General features: G+C 45.5%; 1 protein-coding gene and 1 pseudogene across 1 annotated transcript; both read right to left on the reverse strand.

The window, feature by feature from the left end:
• Positions 1 to 681: 681 nt before the first annotated feature.
• Positions 682 to 1336, reverse strand: DEFB136 (defensin beta 136). Its single transcript, XM_030879256.1, has 2 exons — positions 1282 to 1336; positions 682 to 854 (listed from the first exon to the last, which is right to left on the reverse strand). The coding sequence occupies exons 1-2, from the start codon at positions 1334 to 1336 to the stop codon at positions 682 to 684; spliced, it is 228 nt and encodes a 75-aa protein (XP_030735116.1).
• Positions 1337 to 4739: 3403 nt separating this feature from the next.
• On the reverse strand, positions 4740 to 6584 carry LOC115864993 (polyadenylate-binding protein 4 pseudogene; annotated as a pseudogene).
• Positions 6585 to 18929: the final 12345 nt, after the last annotated feature.

Below are 18929 nucleotides of genomic sequence, written 5' to 3' on the forward strand. Positions count from 1 at the left end.
AGTCTGGGTTCAAATCCAGTGCTAACTAACTCTTACTAGTTGTGTGATCTTGGAAAAGTTTCTTCATCTGCAAAATGGGAGAAATAATAGAGTTTTGGGTGAGGATTAAGTGATTGAACACGTGTAAACCACTTAAAAGTGGGACTGGCACATGGTAAGCTATTGTCATTAGGCTCAGTGGATGTCATCTCCTTGGGCCTGTGGTCACGTATTGATCAACTGATTCTGAATGGGACATAGGAATTGTCGATTGGAGACTGGAGGGCAGAAAGTAGAACAGGAATGCCTTTTGCCATGATGCCCTTTAGGAAAACACACCTGGAATTTCGCCAGTACCTTGGTTAGCATCTGGCGCCCGTTTGCTGCCCATAGCTCGTCCACCATGCTTACGCACAGTTGCTGCCCATAGCTCGTCCACCATCCTTACGCACAGTTGCTGCCCATAGCTCGTCCACCATCCTTACGCACAGTTGCTGCCCATAGCTCGTCCACCATCCTTACGCACAGTTGCTGCCCATAGCTCGTCCACCATCCTTACGCACAGTTGCTACCCATAGCTCGTCCACCATCCTTACGCACAGTTGCTACCCATAGCTCGTCCACCATCCTTACGCACAGATTGGAGGTCTTGTCCATTTAGCCATCTGCGTATCCTTTTAATGTGGACCCATGAGGTGAGGCTCATGGTTCATTGGCCTGAGGCGGAGGATGTTTCCTCAGTTTTAGGCAACAAGACAATACATTGTGACAGTAGGCAACCCATTTCCATCCTATTCTACAGCCGAAGAAACATCTGCCCCCAAGCGCAGTGCAAGTACGAACTTCCACTCCATCATTTCCAAACAAGCCGTTCCCTGAAGGGAAAAACACACACACACAAGAAAGAAAAATCAGTCCTCAAGAGGCTGGGGGAGATCTTAGGGCTGTCCTCTCTTTCCTGGTGAAGGACTCTACCCTCTCACCTGCTGTTACATTTCGGCGAGGGCCGCTGAGTCCAACGCTCATCAGAGGAAGTTGAGGGAAACAGGAATTTGGATAGCTGGAAAGTGATCCCTGCATGTGGTGAAATGGGCTCCCGTCTCTTAAGCTTTGGCAGGTTTTCAGGATGTAGTGACAGAGGAGCAGGGCAGGGGTCGAACACCACTGACCCACCTCTTGCCCCTAGTCTGCTGATCTGATACTGGTGTCTCCCTGCTGGGCTTACACCAATAGGGCTTTTCAAGTGCCTCAGTCCTTAGAAGATCCTCATTTTCATGATCAGACCTGTACCCATCATCTTACCTGAAGGCAATGAGATCACAAAGAGGAAGAGTAACCCAGAGAGACAGAGCCTCATCGTTGAGCAGGGCACAGAGCTGCAACTGCCTGGGGGTGGCTGTCTGGGAGCCTCCTTTATAGTGCTGGGCAAGGCTGGGTGGGGCTGGACGCTGGCCTCATTCTATCTGGAAGGACACCCAGGGGAGACAGGCTTCTTCAGGGTTAGAGGAAAAAGAGTCCCTAGGCCATTCGGCGCTACTTCCTCTTCTACAAATCATGGGAGAAGAAGGGACAGTCAAGGCAGAACAGGAGCAGAGACCAGGCATCCTCACGCTCAGGCCTGGGCACTTCCCCTGTAACTTCAAATGTACACTGATGGAAAAACGGCAGGAAAATGTCTGCTCGTTTTTCCGGTCCAACTGAGAACACAGGAGCCCAGAGAGGTGATGTGATAAAATACAGGCTTAATTTCAGGCCAGAAAGGAAGTCGGCAAGAACTTACAGTGTTCCAAGAAGCAAAGGATCTCAAGGTGTCGTGGCCTGACCAAGAGCTACGTAGGTGTTCAGACACAGTGGAGAAGGGAAAGCCTTCTCTTCACATGCGGATTTGTTCTCCTGTTGGAGGCCCACGCTGCAGGGAATCTTTCCCCCAGGGAAGTTCGCTGAGGGTCTTCGTTTTCCAAACGGTTGATATAAAATGTTGGCTGGAGTTTGGCAACCTTGAGCGTTCTGAGAAAGATTCTCTTTTTGGAGTGGGTGGGTTAGAGCCCTCTCCTGGCCCTTGACAGGAAGAGCCAGTTCAGTGCTACGTTCAGGATTGGCTGCCCTCTGCCGGGAGTGGAGTAGAACAACGCTTCCCCGGAGCTGCAGGGACGTGGATCTGGGGAAGGGTCATTCATTAGGTCTGCCTCCTTGGAGGGATGGTGGGGGACCGGGAGTTGAGAAGACACGAACTTAGGGTTTATTCTTGCCCCTGAGGCAGGCTTGTACCCGAGTGACCCATGACTGTAGGATTCTGAGTCTGTAAAGTGGCAACAGAGCATAGTTTTATTGATTACACTCCCTTTTTACTGATTAACAGGCCCTTGGATAAATTAGTTAGCATCTCTGAGCTTCAGCCTCTTCTTTTTTTTTTTTTTTTACTATTTTTAAAAATTGAAGTATGGTTGCTGTACAATATTATGGAAGTTACAGGTGTACAATATAGTGATTCACAAATTTTAAAGGTTATACTCCATTTATAGTTATTATAAAATAATATATTATATATATTATAAAATATTGGCTAGATTCCCTTTGTTGTACAACATCTTTGTAGCTTATTTTATACCTAATAGTTTGTATCTCTTAATTCCCTACTCCTGTACTGCCCATCCCCTCTTCCTTCTTCCCAGTGGTAACCACTAGTTTGTTCTGAAAATCTGTGAATTTGCTTCTTTTTTTGTTATATTCACTAGTTTGTTGTATTTTTTTTAGATTCCACATATAAATGATATCATACAGTATTTGCCTTCTCTGTCTGACTTATTTCACTTAGCATAATATCCTCCGCATCCGTGTTGCTGCAAATGGCAAAATTTCTTTCTTTTTTATGGCTGAATAGTATTCCATTGTATGTATATATACAACACATCTTTATCCATTCATCTGTTGATGGACACTTAGGTTGCTTCTTGGCTACTGTAAATAGTGCTACTATGAATATGAACTCTAGGGTGCATGTATCTTTTCAAATTAGTGTTTCTGTTTTTTTTTTTTTCAGATAAGTTTCTTTTTCTCTAAAAGTGCATTGTAAGAGGTTTTTTTTGGATGATGAAATGAAATAGAGCTTGAAAAACGCATCACGCTCATTCTGGTATAGATTTCCTTCTTCTCCTCTCATCTTCCTCTTTCTGCTACTCTTCGTGCTTATTCTGTATTAAATCCCACCACCACTATAGCTGTATTTCTTTCTCTTCTGCAGACCCTCTCCAAGAGACTTCTTAGTGAATGCAAAATGCTGCTGGGAAAGTTTTATTCTGGGTTCCAACAATGCGTATGGTTGAGAGCACGGCTGTAGGTTGGAATGGGAGTGGGAGAGAAATGGTGGGCTAGTGGACTAGAAATATGGAGGTCGGTGCTAGATCAGGGCTGAGCATTCCCTTGCAGTCCCCAGGAAAGGCTCCCAGGAGACCCTGCACTGGGCATATGATTCCCGCCCACGGAACCCAGGCCATATGCTCACCATCTGCTGCCATAGACACAGCGTAGGCTAGTAGTGACACCTTATTCTTTTAGAGATGGAGGAAACAAGGCTCAGATTGGTGAATGGGCTTGCACAAAGGAAAGAAGCAACCTGTGGGCTGTGCTGGCATCAAATGTTCAGCTGTCTTAATACTCGGTTCGGAACTCTGTCCTCCATATATTTGAGATTGTTCAATTGTGCATTAGGGAATATGGGAACTATGAACTTAACATTTTCTAAATACTTCTGAGTCCCTCCTACACACAGTTCTGGAAAAGCAGATCTAATATGTGTCTGGGGATCAGTATGTGTTCAGGACAGACTCTTTCCTTTCCACCCACAGATGTCCTGATTAAATTACTGTCCTGACCTTCGGGCAGGAGTTTCTCCTAAGTGAGCCAAGTGTTCCAACCTTCTTTCCCAGGTCTTGTTGGGCTAAGCTGCCAGGGAAACACAAATGGATTTAGTGTTGCTCTGTTGGTGCTTTCTTCCTTTATCTTAATTTGCTGGAATTCTCATGCCCTCCTTATTATCGTCCTTACCTTTGAGAAAAAAACATCCACTGCACATCCTATGTAACCCTAAATGAATTACCCTGTTTAAGGAGCATGCTTCATTTTCAGTTGCCTCATTCACTAGTCAGACCCTTCCTGAGTGCAATGACTTAAACTCCATTTTAAAATTATGCTTTTTTTTCCCATTATGGTTTACTACAGGATATTGAATATAGTTCCCTGTGCTATATAGTGAGACCTTGTTGTTTATCCATTCTGTATGTACTAGTTTGCATCTGCTAACCCCAAACTCCCAATCCATCTCTCCCCCACTCCACCCTTGGCAATTACAAGTCTGTTCTCTATGCCTGTGAATCTATAAAGTCAATTTATTAGAGCAGTTTTAGGTTCACAGGAAAATTGAGTAGAAAGTGCAGACAGCTCCCTCCTGTTCCCACACGTGTACAACCACCTCCATTATCGACACCCTGCACCAGAGTGGTACGTTTGTTACGAACGATGAACCTACACTGACACACGGTATCCCTCAAAATCTATAGTTTACACTAAGTTTCACCTGTGGTGTTGTATATTCTGTGAGTTTTGACAAATGTATAACATCTATCCACCATTGTAGTATCATACAGAATTGTTACCCTATCCTAAAAATCCACTGTGCTCTGCCGTGGTTCTTATTTTTAAACTTTTAACATAAATTATTGATAAAAGATGCAGTTTAATACACATAAAGAAAAATAAACAAATCACACACGCAGCTTAGTGACTGAACATACAGCAAACACTGTGTAACCACCACTCAGATCAAGGAAACAGATGTTCTCCAGCACCACCGACGGTCCTAGTGCACCACTGAGTAACCACAGCCCACTCCCTCCCTCATAAGGGGATTTTGAGTGCACGGTCCGGATGAGCCGGTGCAAACGTCCACCGGCGCAGCACCTGCTTCCGCTCCTGGCGGGGTGGAGGGGTGCAGGTGCCACGGCGGCCAGCGTGGGTGCGCTCAGCGGCTCCTGGCCCTGTGCGTGGACTGCAGGCTGGGGTGTCTGCAGAGGCTGTACGGCAGGGTGAGGGATACCCTTGAGGTGGACTTGTAAGGTGCAGCAGCCCGAGGAGTAGCAGTAGCACCAGCAGCACGAGGTGGTAAGTTCTGCAAAGCCGGGGGACCGCCTCCAGACGGGCAGCTATCAGTCACACCTCGCTAGGCAGCGCTAGCCACCGAAGTCCATAGCCAAGCAGTCCGGGGCACTCAGACCCAGATGCAGCCAGATGGCGAAGAGCTGGATGAGGCCCAGACTGGCATATAGCACTTGGCATTCCTTGGAAGCCTTGCTGCCAGCGTGGATTAGGTCTCATCTGTGCTAGATGGTTAGGTGTGTAACACGGAGGGCTTCCCTGAGCCTGTGGAACCGCTGGCACAGAGTAGCCCCCAGCTGCAGGCTGGGACTGCTTTAAGTTGGCATTGGTGGAGAGCACTCTCATCCCTGCCACCCGCTGTGTATACTAGTTGGGCAGGTGAGCCTTTCTCTGGGCCAGGGTGACACACAGTGGCTTGGAGCCCACGATGCATCCGCTCAGTGACTGCTCTGCTTGCCTCTTGGGGGCATGTGGAGCAGACAAAGTCAAACCCTTGCTTCTCCCCACCCTCCTGCGCCCCCCTCGGCACTGGCGACTGATCCAAAAGGAGAAAACTCTTACTGAACTTCTCATCACCACTGGTGTCATCCAAGTTCTTAATGTAGAGATTCACCCCCTGACAGTGACCAATTCTCTCCTGTTTCGCCGGTTCAAATTTCCACTTTAACGGGGCCTGCCGATTCACTTTCTTCTGTGCACAGCGGAGGAAAATGACTTTCCCACTGATCGCTTTTCCATTTGTCTCTTTCAAGGCCTTGTTGGCATCCTGGTGTTTTTTGTGTCTCACAAAGCCAAAGCCTTTGGATTTCCCCCTGAGATCTCTCACTTACCTTGACGCTTAGGGTCTTACCAAACTGGCTGAATAGCTCTTTCAGTCTCTCATCATCCACCTCTTCCCCGAAGTTTTTGATGTAAACGTTGGTGAATTCCTTGGCTTTGGCTCCAAGCTTGGCTTCCCGCTCTTTTCGAGACTTCAATCTGCCCACAGACACTTTGTGGTCACTGAGGGTCATGCCCTTCATCTTCTCGATGGCTTTGTCGGCAGCCTCTTTGGTCAAAGGAATAACCCTTAGGGCCGGTCTCATCACACCCTACCTTGCAGGACAGAATGTTTCCAAAAGCAGAAAAAGAATCACGAAGTGCCTTGATACGTATAGATTTGTCCAGGTTCTTCATGAAGACGTTTCCCACACCAGATTTTCTCAAAGAGGGATCCGCTGAGGCCACGTGATACGGGTCAGCTTTCCCTTACATCAAAGTTTGTGGTCTCCAAGGCCCGCTCAGCCGGCTGCTGGAAGTGGACGCAGGCAGAACCCAGGGAGTGGCCCACACAGACGGACAGCACAGGCGCCCCGCAGGGCTGAACTTTGCTCACAGCGAGGCCTCAGTGATGTGCGAGTGCAGGTTACCCACACACGGGGGGCCATGGGGTAGCTGCTGGCAGCAGCGCTCATCTCCCCAGCCCCGACCACTCCCAGACCTGCCAGGAGGACATCTTAGCGGGACCACACAGGACAATAGGGGCTCTGCTTGGAGGCGTGGTCTGAAGCTCAGAGAAGCTGGAGGGGGCTCCGAGGGCCAGAGAGAGGAGTTCGGGGCTGGCTCCCAAGAGACTACCAAACCACAGGCTCTCAAAGCTCATATGGCCCTCCCTGGGAGTCTGTTAATTTTCAGCTGTCCTGGTCTGAAGCAATGGACAAAGGATTAATCTCCAAAATATACAAACAGCTCATGGAGCCCAATATCAAAAAAACAAACCACCCAGTTAAAAAAATGGGTGGAAGACCTAAATAGACATTTCACCAGAGAAGACACACAGATGGCCAAGAGGCACATAAAAAGATGCTCAGCATCACTAATTATTAGAGAAATGCAAATCAAAACTACAATGAGGTATCACCTCACACCGGTCAGAATGGGCATCATCAAAAAGTCTACAAACAATAAATGCTGGAGAGGGTGTGGAGAAAAGGGAACCCTCTTGCACTGTTGGTGGGAATGTAAATTGGTGCAGCCACTATGGAGAACAGTATGGAGGTTCCTTAAAAAACTAAAAACAGAACTACCATAAGACCCAGCAATCCCACTATTGGGCATGTACCCTGAGAAAACCATAATTTAAAAGAACACATGTACCCCAGTGTTCATTGCAGCACTATTTATAATAGCTGGGACATGGAAAGAACCTAAATGTCCAATGACAGATGAATGGATAAAGAAGATGTGGCACATATATACAATGGAATATTACTCAGCCATAAAAATGAATGAAATTGGGTCATCTGTAGAGATGTGGATGGACCCAGAGTCTATCATACAGACTGAAATAAGTTAGAAAGAGAAAAACAAGTATTGTATATTAATGAATATATGTGGAATCTAGAAAAATGGTACAGATGAACCTATTTGTAGGCCAGGAATAGAGATGTAGATGTAGAGAACGGACATGTGGACATGGGGGAGAAGGGGAGGGTGGGACGAATTGGGAGATTAGGTTTGACATACACTACCATGTGTAAAACAGATAGCTACTGAGAACCTGCTGTAGAGCACAGGGAGCACAGCTCAGTGCTCTGTGACCACCTAGAGGGGTGGGCTGGGGGGGATGGGAGGGAGGTCCAAGAGGGAGGGGATATACATATACCTGATTCACTTCACTGTACAGCAGAAACTAACACAACATTGTAAAGCAATTTTACTCCAAAAAGAAAAAAAAAAAAAGAAATGAAAGAAAATGTACCACCTGAGATCAGGAACGATTATCTTTCAAGTCTCAAGTGAAATGCCATTTCTTCAGGGAGCTCCTTCCTGATCAACTTATATTATTAACCCATTTGACTATCCGTTTATATTGCTGTTCTCAAGGTCCCAGAATGGAGTTCCTCTTTCCCAATGACTTCACAGCACCCTGTAATCACTGATCAGAACGAGGACTCCCTCCTCTCGTCCCTTGTCTCCATTCTCGTTCCCTCCCTTCCATTCTAATGTGTCTGGTATGTCTTTATATATGAGGGTGGCTTTTAACAAGATGTAGCATTGTTTTCCTGTGTATTTAAAAATTTTAATAAATGTCATTATGCGTTGAATCACACACACACACACACACACACACACACACACACAAAATTAAAACGGGGACTCCCCTGCAAACGACACAAATACTTCCAAGAGGCGACCCAAGGGTACGCACGGTGGCCTCGACAAACACATTTCTGTATAAATACAGGCCTCGGGCTCCCGGGGTTTAAAATTACAGCAGCCCGGGTAAGAGGGAAACCAAACATACGTACATACCAACTCGGCAAAGGCAAGCCCTGGGCGTATCCGCCTCCCACGCCGAGTAGAATCAAGGCAGCGCTGAGGCGCGCTGCGCGGACAGGTGGCGGGCGAACACGTAGTGGGCGAGCGCCTGGTGCGCAGACCGTGGTGGGGGCACACGTAGTGCGCGGAACGTGGTGTGCGGACACGTGGTGGGCGGGTGTCTGGTGCGCAGACGCGTGGTGGGCGGACACGTAGTGCGCGGAAGCGTGGTGGGCGGGTGTCTGGTGCGCAGACGCGTGGTGGGCGGACACGTAGTGCGCGGAAGCGTGGTGGGCGGGCATCTGGTGCGCAGACGCGTGGTGAGTGGACACGTAGTGCGCGGAAACGTGGTGGGTGGACGCCTGGTGCCCGGACACGTGGCAGGCGGACGTCTGGTGCGCAGACGCGTGGTGGGCGGACACGTAGTGCGCGGAAACGTGGTGGGCGGACTCTGGTGCGCAGACGCGTGGTGGGCGGACACGTAGTGCGCGGACGCGTGGTGCGCGGACGTGTAGTGGGCGGACAGCTGGTACGCAAACGCGTGGGCGGACACGTAGTGCGCGGAAACGCGGTGGGCGGACGTCGGGTGCGCAGACGCGTGGTGGGCGGACACAGTGCGCGGAAGCGTGGTGGGCGGGCATCTGGTGCGCGGACGCGTGGTGAGCGGAAACGTGGTGGGTGGACGCCTGGTGCCCGGACACGTGGTAGACGGACGTCTGGTGCGCAGACGCGTGGTGGGCGGACACGTAGTGCGCGGACGCGTGGTGCGCGGACAGCTGGTGCGCAGACGCGTGGTGGGCGGACACGTAGTGCGCGGAAACGCGGTGGGCGGACACGTGGTGGGCGGACATCTGGTGCGCAGACGCGTGGTGAGCGGACACGTAGTGCGTGGAAACGTGGTGGGCAGACGTCTGGTGCGCAGACGCTTGGTGGGCGGACACGTATTGCGCGGAAACATGGTGGTCGGACTCCTGTACGCGGACGCGCGGTGTGCGCTGGCGAGGGCGGCGGGCGGAGGCGCGTGGGCGCGGGCACGCGGGCGGCTCACCGCTAGCTTTCCGGTTGGGGACCAATGGTCGCCCAGGTTCTGGAAGTCTGCGAAAGTGACTTCCCCGCGGGTTCTTAGGGGAGAATTCGCTCTTCCGCCCCCGTCTTTTTTTAGATTTTAAAGCGTTTTAGGGTTTTTAAAAAACCTTGTTTTCTTTTTTTTATTTTCAGGGTGCTAGGCGTGAAAGCAGCGGAGGCTGCCGCGACCGGGGGTGGAGAGAGCAAAGTATACGTTATCAGTTATTTGCTATTATTGTCTGCTACGGAGGGTGACCTTATGTTAGAAATAAATATCATAGGGTAGTCACCCTACGCAGGAACAAGAGAAGGTTTTTGAAGACAGGTAAGCGGTTAAAAAAAAAAAAAGGCGCATAAAGTAAAGAAGCCATAAAAGTTGCATGAGGTTTGTGGCACGGCAGAGCTTGAGGCCCATGAAAGACGTGGAAATCGAGTCTCGTTGGATGGGGAAGCTCAAACAAAACTCACTCTGTATGTGGGGTCCCATACTTAAATTGGGCGCTCCAAATGGGAATAAATGAGATAGAATGGTTTCTTTTACGATTCCTACCCAAACTTTTGTACCGGTGTAAAGGCAGGCCATGGATAGTGGAAAGAACACAGAAGCAAGGAATAGCTGAAAATCTGGTTGTTCTAGCAGGCACACAGCTTTTTTTTTTTTTTTTTGCGGTACGCGGGCCTCTCACTGTTGTGGCCTCTATCGCTGTGGAGCACAGGCTCCGGACGCTCGGGCTCAGCGGCCATGGCTCACGGGCCCAGCCGCTCTGCGGTATGTGGGATATTCCCGGACCTGGGCACGAACCCGTGTCCGCGGCATCGGCAGAAGGACTTTCAACCACTGCGCCTGCAGGGAAGCCCAAGCACACAGATTTTTCATTGGAAAAAGTTTAGGTGAGGGTCAGGGATGGATTACCCTCAGAAAATATCTTTCCCAGGTGTGCTTCTGAGGGTACTGCTTTGCCAGGGCTCCCCAAGGGATTCCGTTCCTATTTCAACAACAGAACCCTTATGTTGCTACAACCTTGCTTGTTTGATGGTTCTCTTTTGTGATGTATGATCTGCTGTACACCTGCCTTCGTGGACTGCAAAATGCTCAGTGTATTCATGTTATAATGAATACTTTACCCAGAATCAAGTTGGAAAAGATTCTGTTTCCTATAGTGAAAAATCCCTGGGATTAAAAAAAAGTCCTCCTATCTCACTAATCCCGGAAGATACCAGTGGGCACACAGAGCTCCTTTCCTTTTAACTTCTGTGGTTAATCTCTGGGGCTTAGGAACGCGGGAGTAGGGAGGGATGGTGCCTGAGGTTTTGACCGGGAGCCCAAGGTTTCACAACAGAGCACTGGATCGCAAGGTTTAAAGATTCATTTCCCTAGACCAGCCTCCTCTTGCAGGATCTTTGCCCCACATCCAGCTCATCCCTGGAGAATCCGTGGAGATGTCAGTCTCAGGGAAGGCCTGAGACCTATTCCCGTGGCCCAGCTTAACTTACACCCATCCCCTTATCTGGAAGCACACGTGTCAAGAGGAAGATCCGGGTCAGTGCAAAGAGGTGCCCTCCCATATCTGATGAAGGTTCAGACACTAGAACTTCCCAGTGGAAGATGGGGAGACCCTTGTTTCAAGCTGGGCTGGACGGTTGGGGCTTCAGTATGACCCATTCTGCCATATAGAGCTGATAGGAGACTCCATGGAAGTCAGAGGGTAGGAGTGCATTGCTGCCGTCTCCTTAGCAACTGGGGGACTTCAGACTCTTTCTTTAGGCTGGTAGGCCCAAAAGCAGCGGAGGCTGAAGCGACTGGGGGCAGAGGAACAGGAACAAATGGTCTGAGCACAGCAGCTCCTCTGATTACTGGCAAAACTTGACCTAAATCTTGGCTCTCCTAGGGCATGGTCCAGAACCTTCCACTCTTTTACCCATGTTCTTCTAACTGTTTGCTGGGGCAGGACTTAGAGTGAGGATTAAGATCATAGTTTCAGTGTCTCTAACACCCTGCAAGCTCTGAGAGACAATTTCAGACCAAAACCCAAGTCCAAACCCAAGTAGGAAAATCCAGCTGGCTACACATAACAGCTCCTTCGACTTCGACTGAAATCACTCTCTGGACCTGGAGAAGTTCAGAGAGGAAAGTGGGGTCTGGTTGTCCCAAGTGATCAAAGAGACACATCTGCCTGGAAGGGGCTGTGTGATCAGGTGAATCAGTTTATTGCCTTTAGCAAGATTTGATTATGTCTGGAGTCTTAGGACATTCTGTGAGGAGATATTGGCTGGGAACTGGTCCCTGGCCACACGCAGGGAAGAATGTTCTCAGTACCTTCTTTCAAGATCAGATGGCCTTATGCCACTGGGACTGATGCCCAGAAGTCCCCAGGGCTAGTTTGCCTTCTTCCTTAGCTTCTGCTAGATGGCCTAGAGAACATGATTTTTTCCATTGGGCATTGAAGTCTCTTCCCCGTCCTCAAATTTCTTAGCACACTTGTAGCTAACTGGGCTGTCCGTATCCCCAAGGATTTCTATGAGGGGCTGTGGAGAAAGGCAGTTCTGCAACACTGGTCATGTGCCTGGTATGTGACACATATTCAGCCTTACTCATAAGTATGGGCAGATCAGCAGCCCACCCTTCCCTTACTCAGGCTCATATCTGTAAGAAGTGAGGCACAGACCCAATGTGGGAAACTACGGAAGGGCCAGGATCACTGTGGGTGTGGAGGAGACATGTAGCATGGCGCGTGGAAGTAGAGCACTCAAGAGAGCAGGAAAAGGGGGAGATTCAGTTCCGTTCCATTCACGTGGCCACTGAAATTAGTGGCACTTTATGCCGGGCACTGTTCTGGGTTCCAGGGACGTAAAGAAGAGAGAAAACGCTGCGCTCACAGTTGCATGGGCCATAGGTTATAATTTTAATATGATGAGGTAAAAGCTGTGCTACAGGATTTATGTACAGGGTGCTATGGAAACTTGGGGCATGAAACTGAGCTTTGAGGGAAACAGGGAAGGACTCCTGGAGGAGATGATACTCTGGAGTAGAATCTTTAAGGGTAAGTAGGGATTATCCAGGAAGTACAAGAAAGAGGGCTCTAGGAACAATCAGTAGATCCATAGGCTCGGGGGAGAGAGGTATAGAAAAGTTTGGTGTGTGCCGGTATGAACACACATTTATGTATCACTAGAACATGGGGGGTGGTTACAGATAAGGCTGGAGAAGGAGGTAGAGCCAGGTTACAAAGGACCATGAGTGAAAATTTATTTAATTTTATTTTTTATGGAAGTACAGTTGATTTACAGTGTTCCACGTATACAACAGAGGGATTCAGTTATATGTATTCTTTCTCAGATTCTTTTTTTTAAACTTACTGAAGTATAGTCGATTTACAATGTTTCAGGTATACAGGGAAGTATTTAAGTAATACATAAATGTATCTATATGTCTATTCTTTTTTTAACATCTTTATTGCAGTATAATTGCTTTACAATGGTATGTTAGTTTCTGCTGTATAACAAAATGAATCAGCTATATGTATACATATATCCCCATATCCCCTCCCTCTTGCGTCTCCCTCTACCTTCCCTATCCCACCCCTCTAGGTGGTCACAAAGCACTGAGCTGATCTCCCTGTGCTATGTGCCTGCTTCCCACTAGCTATCTATTTTACATTTGCTAGTGAATATATGTCCATGCCACTCTCTCACTTCGTCCCAGCTTCCCCTTCCCCCTCCCTGTGTCCTCAAGTCCATTCTCTTCATCTGTGTCTTTACTCCTGTCCTGCCGCTAGGTTCTTCAGAACCATTTTTTTTTTTTTTAGATTCCATATATATGTGTTAGCATATGGTATTTGTTTTTCTTTTTCTGACTTACTTCATTCTGTATGACAGTCTCCAGGTCCATTCACCTCACTACAAATAACTCAATTTCATTTCTTTTTGTGGCTGAGTAATATTCCATTGTATGTATGTGGCACATCTTCTTTATCCGTTCATCTGTCAATGGACACTTAGGTTGCTTCCATGTTTGACCTATTGTAAATAAAGCTGCAGTGAGCATTGTGGTACATGACTCTTTTTTGAATTATAGTTTTCTCATAGTATATGCCCAGTAGTGGGATTGCTGTGTTGTATGGTAGTTCTATTTTTAGTTTTTTAAGGAACTTCCATACTGGTCTCCATAGTGGCTGTATCAATTTACATTCCCACCAACAGTGCAAGAGGGTTCCCTTTTCTCCACACCCTCTCCAGCATTTATTGTTTGTAGATTTTTTGATGATGGCAATTCTGACTGGTGTGAGTTTTCATTTGCATTTCTCTAATGATTAATGATGTTGAGCATTCTTTCATGTGTTTGTTGGCAGTCTGTATATCTTCTTTGGAGAAATGTCTGTTTAGCTCTTCTGCCCATTTTTGGATTGGGTTGTTTGTTTTTTGATATTGAGCTGCATGAGCTGCTTGTATATTTTGGAGATTAATCCTTTGTCAGTTGCTTCATTTGCAAATATTTTCTCCCATTCTGAGCGTTGTCTTTTTGTCTTGTTTATGGCCTCCTTTGCTGTGCAAAAGCTTTTACGTTTCCTTAGGTCCCATTTGTTTATTTTTGTTTTTATTTCCATTTCTCTAGGAGGTGGGTCAAAAAGGATCTTGCTGTGATTTATGTCATAGAGTGTTCTGCCTATGTTTTCCTCTAAGAGTTTGATAGTATCTGGCCTTATATTTAGGTCTTTAATACATTTTGAGTTTATTTTTGTGTATGGTGTTAGGGAGTGTTCTAATTTCATTCTTTTACATGTAGCTGTCCGGTTTTCCCAGCACCACTTACTGAAGGAGGCTGTCTTTTCTCCATTGTATATTCTTTTCTCCTTTATCAAAGATAAGGTGACCATATGTGTGTGGGTTTATCTCTGGTCTTTCTATTCTGCTCCATTGATCTATATTTCTGTTTTTGTGCCAGTACCATACTGTCTTGATTGCTGTACCTTTGTAGTATAGTCTGAAGTCAGGGAGCCTGATTCCTCCAGCTCCGTTTTTTGTTCTCAAGATTGCTTTGGCTATTCGGGGTCTTTTGTGTTTCCATACAAATTGTGAAATTTTTTGTTCTAGTTCTGCGAAAAATGCCAGTGGTAGTTTGATAGGGATTGCACTGAAGCTGTAGATTGCTTTGGATAGTAGAGTCATTTTCACAATGTTGATTCTTCCAATCCAAGAACATGGTATATCTCTCCATCTGTTTGTATCATCTTTAATTTCTTTCATCAGTGTCTTGTAGTTTTCTGCATACAGGTGTTTTGTCTCCTTAGGTAAGTTTATTTCTAGGTATTTTATTATTTTTGTTGCAGTGGTAAATGGGAGTGTTTCCTTAATTTCTCTTTCAGATGTTTCATCATTAGTGTATAGGAATGCAAGAGATTTCTGTGCATTAATTTGTATCTTGCTACTCTACCAGATTCATTGATTAGCTCTAGTAGTTTTCTGGTAGCATCTTTAGGATTTTCTATGTAGAGTATCATGTCATCCGCAAACAGTAACGGTTTTATTTCTTCTCTTCTGATTTGGATTCCTTTTATTTCGTTTTCTTCTCTGATTGCTGTGGCTAAAACTTCCAAAACTATGTTGAATAATAGTGGTGAGAGTTGGCAGCCTTGTCTTGTTCCTCATCCTAGTGGAAATGGTTTCAGTTTTTCACCATTGACGACGATGTTGGCTGCGGGTTTGTCATATATGGCCATTATTATGTTGAGGTAAGTTTCTTCTTTGCCTACTTTCTGGAGGGTTTATATATATATATATATATATTCTTTTCAGGTTCTTTTCATGGTATTAGAAGATATTGAATATAGTTCCCTGTGCTATACAGTAGGTCCTTGTTGTTTATCTGTTTTATGTATAGTAGTGTGTATATGTTAATCCCAAATTCCCAGTTTATCCCTCCCCCCATAAGTGAAATGTTAACAACTGTAGACTGAGTGTATTATAGAGGCACTCCTGAAGGGAGTGTGAGGACGTGGGAAGGTCTGACTTGTCTTTTGGATGGACCCATTGAGCAGTTCTGTGTGGGATGGATGTCGGGGCAGGATTCGAGTTAAGGAAGTTAGAAGGTTGTTTCAAGTGTTCAGTCAACTCATTAGGCAACGCCTCTGTTGGCTTATCCCTTACACTGAAACATTGCTCAAGCTGGTAGTGTCCACTATAGAACTATTAATAAGACAGTGATATTGTACAAGCGAAGCCTATGCAGATGTTGAGGGGAGAGGTAATGTCAGTATGTGAAGAAGAGTGGTCTGACTCTGGGGTACTCATTACACTTGTGTATTTGCCATAATCCAGGGTCTGTGTCTTGGTTTTCCACTCTCCCAAAGCATATCCATCCCCCAGGGTCTAGATTCACATAAACCAGGCTCATCAGATTTATTTACAAAACATGTATCATAATATATTGATTTATGATGGGAAACAGTCATCACGGGGTTGAAATATTCTATGTCAGCTGGGTTGCAGCAAGAGTACTTTGAGCCCCTCATGCACTGCTGGAGGATAGACACGGTTGGAGTATTTTATGATCACGATTACACTGATGAGGGGTGGCCAGAGAATAATGCGTTTTATTGATACGGGTTTGAAGTCCACACATCTTACATTGGTTTTCCTTGGTTTGTGTCCTAATACATGCTTCCTAAAGTTGAAATAATATTAACTTTGAGGCTTATGTGGTAGGTGGAGTACATGTCCATACCTTCTATCTATCATCTTTTAAAGACAGAAAGGCTCCTCACTGTGTTCAGCGACTTGGTGCTGTGGGATGCAGATAGTCTCCTCCTAGGCTAAGCTGAACATGACTTGTTGGTGGCATCAGAGATATGAGGACATTTAGTAGTTTTCAGCTACTCAGTTTGGTAGCCATTTCAACTTCCTTCTAGGTCTCCTTTATATGAGAGAGAATTCTATCTTATTTAAGTCACTTTTATTTTGGGGTTTCCCATTACTTACATTATACCAGATCCTAAGTGTCACCACAGGAAAATTATATTTCATAGAAACCTGGTAAAGCTACATGAACATTAGCAAAAAGAGGACCTGAAGCAAAAAACTATAACAACAAAAAACTATAACAATGTTTATGGGCAAAAAGGCAAAGAATGTCACTACATAATGGTAAGAAACAGGAAGATATAATAATTCTAAACGTACTGTAGGTGCCCACTTTTATGGCATTAAAAAACAAAGCTAAAGGACACAGCACATATCAGAGCCCTGATCTTTGTAAACCAGGAGCGTCTTAGGTGTTTCTGCCCAGCAATGTGCATCTAATTTGTGGGCCTCATTATTTACGGCTGCTAAGAGATATGAAATCATAAAGCTCATTAGTGAATGGACTGCTCAGCTGCAACTAAAGAGTGAAAGTCCCCAGTGGCCCTGTGCTCTGGCTGATTATTAAAGAAAAATAGGAGAAAGTATACTGGGATGTAAAATCAGCAGTTTTTGCTAGAATTGACATTATTTTTTCTGACTATTATAGCCCACCTTTCTTTGTCTTTCGGTGTTGTTTTCACTCTTATTATACAGATTAAAAAAATCAATCTTAAAACCTCTGTCTTTTAACTGATAATTATCGTCCATTTATATTTACTTTGATAAGTGACAATTTATTTCTGTCTTTTTTGTGCTTTTTATTTACCGTTTTATTGATTAAGTGATTATTGATTGATTTTTGCTTGTACTGATTATGCTTCCTTTGGTTTCGAAGTTACATGTTCTATTTTTATTCTAATAGAGATTTATTTTTAACCAGTAAACTTGGTTAAAAAATGTCTAAAGTTAATCATTATCTTCATCTTCTTCCAATAATTCAAAGACTTTGGAATGTTTTAGTGCAGTAGTTTTCTGCTCACCTTTCATGTTGTGTTTAATATTTTAATTTAACCTTATTTTTATACCTCTAAATTACTTATTTATATATTTTATTATTTTAATAGTTGTTGCTTATAATATTCTCTGATGTAAATAATTTCCTTATTAATGCTTTTTCATCTTATTTTTTCTCTCTGGGCTTAATTTACTGCTTTATGAAGTGCATCTTTTAGTAATAGTTTTAGTGATGATTTTTATTAGTTACAATATAGTTGATGTACCATATTATGTGAGTTTCAGGTGTACAACATAGTGATTCACAATTTTTTTTTTTTTTTTGAAGTACGCGGGCCTCTCGCTGTTGTGGCCTCTCCCGCTGGGGAGCAGAGGCTCCAGATGCGCAGGCTCAGTGGCCATGGCTCACGGGCCCAGCCGCTCCACGGCATGTGGGATCTTCCCGGACCGGGGCACGAACCCGTGTCCCCTGCATCGGTAGGCAGACTCTTAACCACTGCGCCACCAGGGAAGCCCATGGTTCACAATTTTTTAAAGGTTATACTCCATTTATAGTTATTATAAAATATTGGCTATAATTCCTGTGTTGTACAATATATCCTTGTAGCTTATTTTCCACATAGTAGTTTGTACCTCTTAATCCCCTCCCCCTGACTTGCTCCTCTCTGCTTCCTTCTCACACTGGTAACTACTAGTTTGTTCTCCATAGCTGTGAGTCTTGTTTCTTTTTTGTTATAGTCATTTGTTTGTTTTATTTTGTAGATTCCACATATAAGTGATGTCATAATGATACTTGTCTTTCTCTGTCTGAATTATTTCGCTTAGCATAATACCCTCTAGGTCCATCCATGTTGTTGCAAATGGCAAAATCTCATTTGCCATTGATTATATATGTATGTGTGTGTGTGTGTGCGCGCGCGCGCGTATCCGTCCCATCTTCCTTATCCATTCATCTGTTGATGGACACTTAGTTTGCTTCCATATGTTGGGTATTGTAAATAATGCTGCTGTGAATATTGGGGTTGTTAGTTACATTTTTTTTTTTTTTTTTTTTTGCGGTATGCGGGCCTCTCACTGTTGTGGCCTCTCCCATTGCGGAGCACAGGCTCCGGACGCTCAGGCTCAGCAGCCATGGCTCACGGGCCCAGCCGCTCCGCGGCATGTGGTATCTTCCCGGACTGGGGCACGAACCCGCGTCCCCTGCATCGGCAGGCGGACTCTCAACCACTGCGCCACCAGGGAAGCCCGTTAGTTCCATTTTTAATCTTTGAGGAACCTCCATACTGTTTTTCATAGTGGCTGCACCAATTTACATTCCATCAGTTGTGTATCAGGCTTCCCGTTTCTCCACATCCTCATATGCATTTGTTATCTCTTGTCTTTTTGATGATAGCCATCCTGACAGGTGTGAAGTGATATCTTATTGTGTTTTTTATTTGCATCTCCCTATCTTTTCTCCATTGAGTGTTCTTGGCTCTCTTGTAAAATATTAGTTGATCATATATGCATGGGCTCTTATTTCTGTTCCATTGGTGTATGTGCCTGTTTTTAATGCCAGTACCATACTGTTTTGATTACTATAG

The sequence above is a fragment of the Globicephala melas genome, chromosome 6 (genome assembly GCF_963455315.2).
Source record: "Globicephala melas chromosome 6, mGloMel1.2, whole genome shotgun sequence".
NCBI lineage: Eukaryota > Metazoa > Chordata > Mammalia > Artiodactyla > Delphinidae > Globicephala > Globicephala melas.

Excerpts from the sequence above, each read along its gene's own strand:
- DEFB136 (XM_030879256.1), bottom strand. The coding sequence starts at position 1,336 with ATGAGGCTCTGTCTCTCTGGGTTACTCTTCCTCTTTGTGATCTCATTG. Across the intron at positions 855-1,281 it reads TGTGATCTCATTGCCTTCAG|GGAACGGCTTGTTTGGAAAT; the intron begins GTAAGATGATGG and ends TTTTCCCTTCAG.